At 50.3% G+C, this 12,688-nt stretch overlaps 1 protein-coding gene across 13 annotated transcripts in view; it reads right to left on the minus strand.

Moving 5' to 3' along the window:
- Positions 1-12,688, minus strand: part of LOC147124842 (receptor-type tyrosine-protein phosphatase delta-like) — a 921,962-nt gene that overhangs the window by 349,986 nt on the left and 559,288 nt on the right. For 9 of the 13 annotated variants that reach the window (XR_015079123.1, XM_085993952.1, XM_085993950.1 and 6 more), the window contains one exon: positions 10,659-10,685. The exons of the other annotated variants lie outside the window; for them this stretch is intronic. Coding sequence is in view for 8 of the 9 variants with exons in the window: in XM_085993952.1 (XP_085850078.1) it covers positions 10,659-10,685 (27 nt within the window). In the remaining variant the exon portion in view is untranslated. The remainder of the gene's footprint in view (positions 1-10,658; positions 10,686-12,688) is intronic. 13 annotated transcript variants of the gene reach the window in all.

Raw genomic sequence — 12,688 nt, forward strand, 5'->3', positions numbered from 1 at the left:
AGTCGGAGCGGGACAGTAATCAGTCGGAAATCGGGACAGTAATCAGTCGGATCGGGACAGTAATCAGTCAGAGATCGTGACAGTATTCAGTCGGAGATCGGGAAAGTATTCAGTCGGAGATCGGGACAGTATTCAGTCGGAGATCGGGACAGTATTCAGTCGGAGATCGGGACAGTAATCAGTCGGAGCGGGATAGTAATTAGTCGGAGCGGGACAGTAATCAGTCGGGGATCGGGACAGTAATCAGTCGGAATGGGACAATAATTAGTTGGCGATCGGGACAGTAATCAGTCGGAGCGGAACAGTAACCAGTCGGAGTTCGGGACAGTAATCATTCGGATATCGGGAGAGTAAACAGTCGAACATCGGGACAGTAATCAGTCAGAGCGGGACAGTAATCAGTCAGAGAGGGACAGTATTCAGTCGGAGCGGGACAGTAATCAGTCGGAGCGGGACAGTAATCAGTCGGAGATCGGGACATTATTCAGTCCGAGCGGGACAGTATTCAGTCGGAGCGGGACAGTTATCAGTCGGATCGGGACAGCAATCAGTCAGAGATCGTGACAGTATTCAGTCGGAGATTGGGAAAGTATTCAGTCGGAGATCGGTACAGTATTCAGTCGGAGATCGGGACAGTATTCAGTCGGAGATCGGGACAGTAATCAGTCGGAGCGGGATAGTAATTAGTCGGAGCGGGACAGTAATCAGTCGGGGATCGGGACAGTAATCAGTCGGAATGGGACAATAATTAGTTGGCGATCGGGACAGCAATCAGTCGGAGCGGAACAGTAACCAGTCGGAGATCGGGACAGTAATCAGTCGGAGAGTCGGAGCAGGACAGTAATCAGTCTGGATCGGGACAGTATTCAGTCGGGGTTCGGGACAGTAATCAGTCGCAGATCGGGACAGTAATCAGTCGGAGTTCGGGACAGTAATCATTCGGATATCGGGACAGTAAACAGTCGAACATCGGGACAGTAATCAGTCAGAGCGGGACAGTAATCAGTCAGAGAGGGACAGTAATCAGTCGGAGCGGGACAGTAATCAGTCGTAGCGGGACAGTAATCAGTCGGAGATCGGGAAATTATTCAGTCCGAGCGGGACAGTATTCAGGCGGAGCGGGACAGTAATCAGTCGGGGTTCGGGACAGTAATCAGTCGCAGATCGGGACAGTAATCAGTCGGATATCGGGACAGTAAACAGTCGAACATCGGGACAGTAATCAGTCGGAGATCGGGACATTATTCAGTCCGAGCGGGACAGTATTCAGGCGGAGCGGGACAGTAATCAGTCGGAGATCGGGACAGTAATCAGTCGGAGCGGGACAGTAATCAGTCGGAAATCGGGACAGTAACCAGTCGGAGATCGGGACAGTATTCAGTCGGAGCAGGACAGTAATCAGTCGGAGTGGGACAATAATCAGTCAGAGCGGGACAGTAATCAGTCGGATCGGGACAGTAATCAGTCGGAGATCGGGACAGTATTCAGTCGTTGATCAGGACAGTATTCAGTCGGAGCGGGACAGTAACCAGTCGGAGCGGGACAGTAATCAGTCGGAGATCGGGACAGTAATCAGTCGGAGATCGGGACAGTATTCAGTCGCAGCGGTACAGTAATCAGTTGGAGCGGGACAGTAATCAGTCGGAGCAGGCCAGTAATCAGTCGGATCGGGACAGTAATCAGTCGGAGATCGGGACAGTATTCAGTCGAAGCGGGACAGTTATCAGTCGGATCGGGACAGTAATCAGTCAGAGATCAGGATAGTATTCAGTCCGACTAGGACAGTAATCAGTCGGAGCGGGACAGTATTCAGTCGGAGCGGGACAGTAATCAGTCGGAGATCGGGACAGTAATCAGTCGGAGCGGGACAGTAATCAGTTGGAGATCGGGACAGTAATCAGTCGGAGATCGGGACAGTATTCTGTCGGAGCGGGACAGTCATCAGTCGGAGCGGGCCAGCAATCAGTCGGAGCGGGACAGTAATCAGTCGGATCGGGACAGTAATCAGTCGGAGATCGGGACAGTAATCAGTCGGGGATCGGGACAGTATTCAGTCGGAGATCAGGACAGTATTCAGTCCGAGTGGGACAGTAATCAGTCGGAGCGGGACAGTATTCAGTCGGAGCGGGACAGTAATCAGTCGGAGATCGGGACAGTAATGAGTCGGAGCGGGAGAGTAATCAGTCGGAGATCAGGACAGTAATCAGTCGGAGATCGGGACAGTAATCAGTCGGAGATCGGGACAGTTTTCAGTCGGAGCGGGACAGTAATCAGTCGGAGCGGGACAGTAATCAGTCGGGGATCGGGACAGTAATCAGTCGGAATGGGACAATAATTAGTTGCCGATCAGGACAGTAATCAGTCGGAGCGGGACAGTAATTAGTCGGAGATCGGGACAGTATGCAGTCAGAGTTCGGGACAGTAATCAGTCCGAGATCGAGACAGTAATCAATCGGAGATCGGGACAGTATTCATTCGGAGCGGGACAGTAATCAGTCTGGATCGGGACAGTATTCAGTCGGAGCAGGACAGCAATCAGTCTGGATCGGGAGAGTAATCGGTTGGGGATCGGGACAGTAATCAGTCGGAGATCAGGACAGTAATAAGTCGGAGCGGGACAGTAATCCGTCGGGGATCGGGACAGTAATCAGTCGGTGATCGGGACAGTATTCAGTCGGAGATCGGGAAAGTATTCAGTCGGAGATCGGGACAGTATTCAGTCGGAGATCGGGACAGTATTCAGTCCGAGCGGTACAGTATTCAGTCGGAGCGGGACAGTAATCAGTCGGAGATCGGGGCAGTAATCAGTCGGAGATCGGGACAGTATTCAGTCGGAGCGGGACAGTTATCAGTCGGATCGGGACAGTAATCAAACAGAGATCGTGACAGTATTCAGTCGGAGATCGGGAAAGTATTCAGTCGGAGATCGGGACAGTATTCAGTCCGAGCGGGACAGTAATCAGTCGGAGCGGGACAGTAATCAGTCGGAGATTGGGACAGTAATCAGTCAGAGCGGGACAGTAATCAGTCGGAGATCGGGACAGTAATCGGTCGGAGATCGGGACAGCATTCAGTCGGAGCGGGACAGTAATCAGTCGGAGATCGGGACAGTACTCAGTCGGAGCGGGACAGTAATCAGTCGGAGTGGGACAGTAATCAGTCGGAGCGGGACAGTAATCAGTCGGAGATCGGGACAGTAATCAGTCGGAGATCGGGACAGTAATCAGTCGGAGCGGAATAGTAATTAGTCGGAGCGGGACAGTAATCAGTCGGGGATCGGGACAGTACTCAGTCGGAGCGGAACAGTAACCAGTCGGAGATCGGGACAGTAATCAGTCGGAGAGTCGGAGCAGGACAGTAATCAGTCTGGATCGGGACAGTATTCAGTCGGGGATCGGGACAGTAATCAGTCGGAGATCAGGACAGTAATCAGTCGGAGATCGGGAAAGTATTCAGTCGGAGATCGGGAAAGTATTCAGTCGGAGATCGGGAAAGTATTCAGTCGGAGATCGGGACAGTATTCAGTCGGAGATCGGGACAGTATTCAGTCCGAGCGGTACGGTATTCAGTCGGAGCGGGACAGTAATCAGTCGGAGATCGGGACAGTAATCAGTCGGAGCGGGACAGTAATCAGTCAGAGGTCGGTACAGTAATCAGTCGGAGATCGGGACAGTATTCAGTCGGAGCGGGACAGTTATCAGTCGGATCGGGACAGTAATCAGTCAGAGATCGTGACAGTATTCAGTCGGAGATCGGGAAAGTATTCAGTCGGAGATCGGAACAGTATTCAGTCGGAGATCGGGAAAGTATTCAGTCCGAGCGGGACAGTAATCAGTCGGAGCGGGACAGTAATCAGTCGGAGATTGGGACAGTAATCAGTCAGAGCGGGACAGTAATCAGTCGGAGATTGGGACAGTAATCAGTCAGAGCGGGACAGTAATCAGTCGGAGGTCGGGACAGTAATCAGTCGGAGATCGGGACAGTATTCAGTCGGAGCAGGACAGTAATCAGTCGGAGTGGGACAGTAATCAGTCGGAGCGGGACAGTAATTAGTCGGAGGTCGGGACAGTAATCAGTCGGAGATCGGGACAGTAATCAGTCGGAGCGGGACAGTCATCAGTCGGAGCGGGCCAGTAATCAGTCGGAGAGGGACAGTAATCAGTCGGGGATCAGGACAGTAATCAGTCGGAATGGAACAATAATCAGTTGGCGATCGGGACAGTAATCAGTCGGAGCGGAACAGTAACCAGTCGGAGATCGGGACAGTAATCAGTCGGAGAGTCGGAGCAGGACAGTAATCAGTCTGGATCGGGACAGTATTCAGTCGGGGTTCGGGACAGTAATCAGTCGCAGGTCGGGACAGTAATCAGTCGGAGTTCAGGACAGTAATCAGTCGGATATCGGGACAGTAAACAGTCGAACGTCGGGACAGTAATCAGTCAGAGCGGGACAGTAATCAGTCAGAGAGGGACAGTAATCAGTCGGAGCGGGACAGTAATCAGTCGGAGCGGGACAGTAATCAGTCGGAGCGGGACAGTAATCAGTCGGGGATCGGGACAGTATTAAGTCGAGGATCGGGAGAGTAATCAGTCGGAGAGCGGGACATTAATCAGTCGGGGATCGGGACAGTAATCAGTCGGAACGGGACGGTAATCAGTCGGATCGGGACAGTAATCAGTCGGAGCGGGAAAATAATCAGTCGGGGATCGGGACAGTAATCAGTCGGAGATCGGGACAGTAATCAGTCGGAGCGGGATAGTAATTAGTCGGAGCGGGACAGTAATCAGTCGGGGATCGGGACAGTAATCAGTCGGAATGGGACAATAATCAGTTGGCGATCGGGACAGTAATCAGTCGGAGCGGAACAGTAACCAGTCGGAGATCGGGACAGTAATCAGTCGGAGAGTCGGAGCAGGACAGTAATCAGTCTGGATCGGGACAGTATTCAGTCGGGGTTCGGGACAGTAATCAGTCGCAGATCGGGACAGTAATCAGTCGGAGTTCGGGACAGTAATCATTCGGATATCGGGACAGTAAACAGTCGAACATCGGGACAGTAATCAGTCAGAGCGGGACAGTAATCAGTCAGAGAGGGACAGTAATCAGTCGGAGATCGGGACAGTAATCAGTCGGAGCGGGACAGTAATCAGTCGGAGATCGGGACAGTAATCAGTCGGAGATCGGGACAGTAATCAGTCGGAGTGGGACAGTAATCAGTCGGAGCGGGACAGTAATCAGTCGGAGCGGGATAGTAATTAGTCGGAGCGGGACAGTAATCAGTCGGGGATCGGGACAGTAATCAGTCGGAATGGGACAATAATCAGTTGGCGATCGGGACAGTAATCAGTCGGAGCGGAACAGTAACCAGTCGGAGATCGGGACAGTAAACAGTCGAACATCGGGACAGTAATCAGTCAGAGCGGGACAGTAATCAGTCAGAGAGGGACAGTAATCAGTCGGAGCGGGACAGTAATCAGTCGGAGCGGGACAGTAATCAGTCGGAGCGGGACAGTAATCAGTCGGGGATCGGGACAGTATTAAGTCGAGGATCGGGAGAGTAATCAGTCATGCGGGACAGTAATCAGTCGGAGCGGGATAGTAATTAGTCGGAGCGGGACAGTAATCAGTCGGGGATCGGGACAGTAATCAGTCGGAATGGGACAATAATCAGTTGGCGATCGGGACAGTAATCAGTCGGAGCGGAACAGTAACCAGTCGGAGATCGGGACAGTAAACAGTCGAACATCGGGACAGTAATCAGTCAGAGCGGGACAGTAATCAGTCAGAGAGGGACAGTAATCAGTCGGAGCGGGACAGTAATCAGTCGGAGCGGGACAGTAATCAGTCGGAGCGGGACAGTAATCAGTCGGGGATCGGGACAGTATTAAGTCGAGGATCGGGAGAGTAATCAGTCATGCGGGACAGTAATCAGTCAGAGATCGGGACATTAATCAGTCAGAGATCGGGACATTAATCAGTCGGGGATCAGGACAGTAATCAGTCGGATCGGGACAGTAATCAGACGGAGCGGGACAGTAATCAGACGGAGCGGGACAGTAATCAGTCGGAGCGGGACAGTAATCAGTCGGTGATCGGGACAGTATTCAGTCGGAACGGGACAGAAATCAGCCTGGATCGGGAGAGTAATCAGTCAGAGCGGGACAGTAAAAAGTCGGGAATTGGGAGAGTAATCAGTTAGGGATTGGGACAGTGTTCAGTCAGAGATTGGGACAGTATTCAGTCGGAGCGGGACAGTAATCAGTCTGGATCGGGACAGTAATCAGTCGGAGCGGGACAGTAATCAGTCGGGAATTGGGACAGTAATTAGTCGGGGATCGAGATAGTAATCAGTCGGAGTGGGACAGTAATCAGTCGGAGATCGGGACAGTAATCAGTCGGAGATCAGGGCGGAGCGGGACATTAATCAGTCGGGAATTGGGACAGTAATCAGTCGGAGTGGGACAGTAATCAGTCGGATATCGGGACAGTAATCAGTCGCAGATCGGGACAGTAATCTGTCAGAGCGGGACAGTAATTAGTCGGAGATTGGGACAGTAGTCAGGCGGAGATCGGGACAGTAGTCAGGCGGAGATCGGGACAGTAATCATTCGGAGGGGGCAGAATTCAGTCGGAGATTGGAAGTGTAATCAGTCGGAGCGAGACAGTAATCAGTTGGAGATCGGGACAGTAATCAGTCGGAGCGGGACAGTAATCGGTCGGAGCGGGACAGTAATCAGTCGGAGCGGGACAGTAATCAGTCGGAGAATAGGACAGTAATCAGTCGGAGCCGGACAGTAATCAGTCGGGGATCGGGTCAGTAATCAGTCGGAGCGAGACAGTAATGAGTCGGAGATCGGGACAGTAATCAGACGGAGCGGGACAGTAATCAGTCAGAGTGGGAAAGTAATCGGTCGGCGATTGGGACAGTATTCGGTCGGAGCGGGACAGTAATCAGTCGGAGCGGGACAGTAATCAGTCGGAGATCAGGACAGTATTCAGTCCGAGTGGGACAGTATTCAGTCGGAGCGGGACAGTAATCAGTCGGAGATCGGGACAGTAATGAGTCGGAGCGGGACAGTAATCAGTTGGAGATCAGGACAGTATTCAGTCGGAGATCGGGACATTACTCAGTCCGAGCGGGACAGTATTCAGGCGGAGCGGGACAGTAATCAGTCGGAGATCGGGACAGTAATCAGGCGGAGCGGGACAGTAATCAGTCGGAAATCGGGACAGTAATCAGTCGGAGATCAGGACAGTATTCAGTCGGAGCGGGACAGTAATCAGTCGGAGTGGGACAGTAATCAGTCAGAGCGGGACAGTAATCAGTCGGATCGACACAGTAATCAGTCAGAGATCAGGACAGTAATCAGTCGGAGATCAGGTCAGAGCGGGACATTAATCAGTTGGGAATTGGGACAGTAATCAGTCGGAGTGGGACAGTAATCAGTCGGAGATCGGGACAGTAATCAGTCGGAGTGGGACAGTAATCAGTCGGAGATCGGGACAGTAATCAGTCAGATATCGGGACAGTAACCAGTCGGAGCGGGACAGTAATCAGTCGCAGATCGGGACAGTAATCTGCCGGAGCGGGACAGTAATCAGTCGGAGTTGGGACAGTAGTCAGGCGGAGATCGGGACAGTAATCATTCGGAGGGGGCAGAATTCAGTCGGAGATTGGAAGTGTAATCAGTCGGAGCGAGACAGTAATCAGTTGGAGATCGGGACAGTAATCATACGGAGCGGGACAGTAATCAGTCAGAGCGGGACAGTAATCGGTCGGCGATTGGGACAGTAATCAGACGGAGCGGGACAGTATTCGGTCGGAGCGGGACAGTAATCAGTCAGAGCGGGACAGTAATCAGTCGGAGATCGGGACAGTAATCAGACGGAGCGGGACAGTAACCAGTCAGAGCGGGACAGCACTCGGTCCGCGATTGGGACAGTAATCAGACGGAGCGGGACAGTATTCGGTCGGAGCGGGACAGTAATCGGTCGGAGCGGGACAGTAATCAGTCGGAGATCGCGGCAGTAATCAGACGGAGCGGGACAGTATTCGGTCGGAGAGGGACAGTAATTGATCGGCGATTGGGACAGTATTCGGTCAGAGCGGGACAGTAATCAGTCGGATCGGGAGAGTAATCAGTCGGAGCGGGACAGTAATCAGTCGGAGCGGGACAGTAATCAGTTGGAGCGAGACAGTAATCAGTCGGGGATCGGGACTGTAATCAGTCGGGCATCGGGACAGTAATCAGTCGGAGCGAGACAGTAATCAGTCAGAGCGGGACAGTAATCAGTCAGAGCGGGACAGTAATCAGTCAGAGCGGGACAGTAATCAGTCAGAGCGGGACAGTAATCAGTCGGGGATCGGGACAGTAATCAGACAGAGCGGGACAGTAATCAGTCGGAGCGGTACAGTAATCCGTCGGGGATCGGGACAGTAATCAGACAGAGCGGGACAGTAATCAGTCAGAGTGGTACAGTAATCAGTCGGAGCGGGACAGTAATCAGTCGGAGCGGGACAGTAATCAGTCCCAGATCGGGACAGTATTTCGTCGGAGATCGGGACAGTATTCAGTCGGAGATCGGGACAGTAATCAGTCGGAGATCGGGACAGTATTCAGTCGGCGATCGGGACAGTATTCAGTCAGAGCAGGACAGTAATCAGTCGGAGCAGGACAGTAATCAGTCGGAGATCGGGACAGTAATCAGTCGGAGATCGGGACAGTAATCAGTCGGAGCGGGACAGTAATCAGTCGGAGCAGGACAGTAATCAGTCGGAGATCGGGACAGTAATCAGTCTGGATCAGGACAGTAATCAGTCGGAGATCGGGACAGTAATCAGTTGGAGCGGGACAGTTATCAGTCTGGATCGGGACTGTAATCAGTCAGAGCGGGACAGTAATCAGTCGGAGATCGGGACAGTATTCAGTCGGAGATCGGGACAGTAATCCGTCGGAGATCGGGACAGTATTCAGTCGGAGCGGGACAGTAATCAGTCGGAGCGGGACAGTAATCAGTCGGGGATCGGGACAGTAATCAGTCTGGATCAGGACAGTAATCAGTCGGGGATCGGGACAGTAATCAGTTGGAGCGTGACAGTAATCAGTCGGAGATCGGGACAGTGATCTGTCGGAGCGGGACAGTAATCAGTCGGAGATCGGGACAGTAATCAGTCGGAGATCGGGACAGTAATCAGTCGGGGATCAGGACAGTGATCAGTCGGGGATCGGGACAGTAATCAGTTGGAGCGGGACTGTAATTAGTCGGAGATCGGGACAGTGATCAGTTGGAGCCTTTGATCTGCCATTTATAGAAGCTGTCTGATTTCAATTCCATTGATTTTACTGGAATAAAATGCTTTCCATATTCTATAAAGGGGCAGGCGACCCGTTTAGCCAGATTAATGCCAGACATTGTGGTCAAAATGCACTCCATGTTACTTTCCTGAGTAAAACTAGCCAAGACATTAATGATGTACAGCGACCATTCAGTACCACAGATGTCAGTCAGTTGCTTGACCAACAACCATAACTGCAGAGTAACAAAGGATACTAAAGAACTGGTGCTGAAAAAGAGTTAACACTTTGTTCCTCCATAGCACTGACTGCAACAGTTAGCAGTACTCACAAAAGCATGGGCACCTAAAAAAGAGACAATCTATAACATACTAAAAACTATCATGAATAAAGAGCAAGATGAAGATTTTTTTTTTACAAATTGCTGCACTCGCACCCTACACATGCAGAGCAGTGATGTACACATGGCAATGTACCATGCAGGAGTGGCATGACAGCTTCACAGGCCCAATGAGAGAGGATAATGAGCAGCTTTATTTACGAGTAGATATAAATTTCGTGTTTTAAGGCGTTGCATAATTTTGTGAGTAGGGGAGATCTGGTGCAATTATAAAATTGGTACACTTTTACAATGTAGAATGTGGTGGAATGCAATTGTAGCTTTTTTGCTGGTGGGGGGAAAAAGTGATCTTCTGCTGAGAGCAAAGAGTTAGTATGTTCGAAAATGTGCGCTGATGGTCATTCATAATACAAGTGGCAAGCCCCAGGTCCCTGAAAATTCTGAATGAAGCTGGACCTTTTTGCCTAGAGTTCATGTTTTCCGTGGAGTCCATGAAGCTCTGTTAAGTCAGGGAGATCCGATGTATTCCAGAGAAGTCTGGTGCAGTCTCTGTAGAACATTCCTACGAAAGACATCAGGTCACCAGGACTTCATGGAGCTTGAGGGACCCTGCAACAAAAAAATGTACTCGGTGCAAAATGTACATTCCTTCTATACTACTGATCTGACAAGTGTATAACTCTACTAAACTGAGTGGCAGAGTGTGTGAATATATATCCATCAATTCATTTAATTATAAATGCACAGGGTAACTACCCTGAGGCACCTTTTTTCAAAATCAACAAGCAGTGTTTCATTCCATGCAAAGTGTTCACTCCAACAGAGTAAAATAAATGCACAAGTTAGTACAAAATAAAACTTACAAGAAGTCCTGAAGACCAGTTAGTGCATGCAGTGCAGCACACCAACAAAAAAAAGGTCGTACAGAAAGAAAAATTTGCAAGAAGACACTGTGTGAAGAGGACACGGGGGAGTTAACAACAAGACACACGTTTGCAGTTGTCCAATTATGTTTTACTCACATGTTCGGCAGAGTCATCAGTTTCCCACTGATTGAGACAAAACAAGATCGATAGAAAGAAAAGATATAGAATAAAGAAAAGATTTCAAGTGCGTATCGAACTCTGAACTTTTGCTTAAAATCATTGAGGGTTTCACAAAATAATGAAATGTGAAGAATTGTCTGTTGTTAAAGTTTCCTATTGTTGATTTTGTTATACTTTTTAAGAGACAGTAATTTTAGAATTCGCGGGGGGTTTGTACAATTTAACTTTTTATTGAGGAAGGGCTGTTTCTTACTACCCTAAAGGCTTAAACACATATTTAAAAGGTCTGCTCATAGTTCAAGGGGACAAAAACTAATAAAAGGATCTGTTTTGCAGGAAACTTGTCACCTTCTTTTCTCTATGAAGGAATGATTTCACCTAAACTTTTTCACCTGAGACAAACTGATGAGCTTTTTAGTTATTTAAATTAACTACATTTTGCTAGTTTAGATGAATGGACTGAACTGTTCGAAGTAATCAATGTGGGCTTGTGAAAAATAGAGATAAAGACAAAGACCCGCAAATTGCTGCAATGTCAAAATTGATGACTTGCGCCTTAGTTTAGAACTTTGTGTTCCCTAATAGCGACGAGTCACAAGTGGTGCAGCCATTGTCCGATACACATGCAAGGTGCCAAGGCTGGACACAGAACAGGTTACTTAACATTTTCATACAAGTCACGGTCAGTTATCTTTAACTGTTTTTAAACTCTGAGGCCTAGAAATTCAGTGGCCTGCGCCACCAGTTTGCGCCCAAAGAGGGCTTTTGCGCCAGTCTGCAAACTTCAGGCGAAATTCAGCGGTGCGCTAATGGCGGCGTTAGGCTGTAGCGCTGCGCCGCCACCGATGACGTCATCGGTGTGCGCAGCGCCCCATTTCCGCGAAGAACGCCATATTAAGTCGCACCCGCCTCTTCAGCGCCGGCCGCAAACAGCGACCGGTACATAGGGCCTACCTGTGGCGGTAGTGGCGGTAATTAAAGTGGAGGTGCGGCCGGCCGCTTTTTCGGCGGCCGCCTGCCCGCACCTCCTTCCCCGGCCTCCTCCACCCCCCCACCACCCCCCCCCCCGCGGCATTGCCGGCTGGTTTCCGGGAGCCCGGCACTTCTCCGTTGTGCCAGGCTCTTTTGCCGGCACTCGCGATCAGGGCTCCGGCTGCTGCAGGCACCTCCCCCTTAAGAGAGGGAGGAAGGCCTGCAGTACCGCAGCCTGCCGCTCCGCTGCGGGTGGCGCTGCGGCCACTAGCGCACCGATAATCAATTTCAGCGCCCAAGCGGGGCGCCGAAACCCCTGTTTAGCGGCCGCCTTCCACTTGGTGCACTGACACTGAATATCCCGCTTGCGCAAGTGGATCCGCGCGCAGCGGTAATTCCGGCGCCCAGGCGAGCTGGGCGCCCCAAAATGAATTTCTAGGCCTGAATATTTATTTAAGATTATTTCCTTTTGAGTTGGTTACTTAACAATTGTCCCCCAAATCATGTGCAATCCCTAGGAATATTTCATTACCCACCGCAATTCAAACCAGCTCAATAAATATTAATGTAAAGATAACATCGATCGGGGAGATTTCCTGGCTATCGAAGCACTTATTCATTAATTGAGATTTAAGATTAAAATTAAGTTCCTAGAACAAGTCAGTAAAAATGATACAGTCAAGGATTCCTTTAAGGTCGAGATAACATTAAACTTTTATTATAAAATGAAGCCCTTCCTCAGTGTGATGTGGTGAGTGTTAATCCCCGGCTAAGATTATGATCAAGATACGGATATGTTAAATAATTATTTTTGATAGAGGCAACCTGCTGAGCAATTGAATACTGATTGAGTCATCCAGTGTCATTCTGTAATGGTCTAAGTGGCTGAGATCACAGTGGCGTTATTTCAGCAAATGGAGTTCGCTGGTAGTCTAGTCGTTAGGATTCGGCGCACTCACCGCTGTGGCCTGGGTTCAATTCCCGGTCAGGGAAACAAGGTTTAAGGGGTATGGTAGCATAATGGTTCTGTTACT

The sequence above is a fragment of the Somniosus microcephalus genome, chromosome 1, assembly GCF_052327205.1.
Source record: "Somniosus microcephalus isolate GS21.2 chromosome 1, FLI_Smic_1.0, whole genome shotgun sequence".
Taxonomy (NCBI): Eukaryota; Metazoa; Chordata; class Chondrichthyes; order Squaliformes; family Somniosidae; genus Somniosus; species Somniosus microcephalus.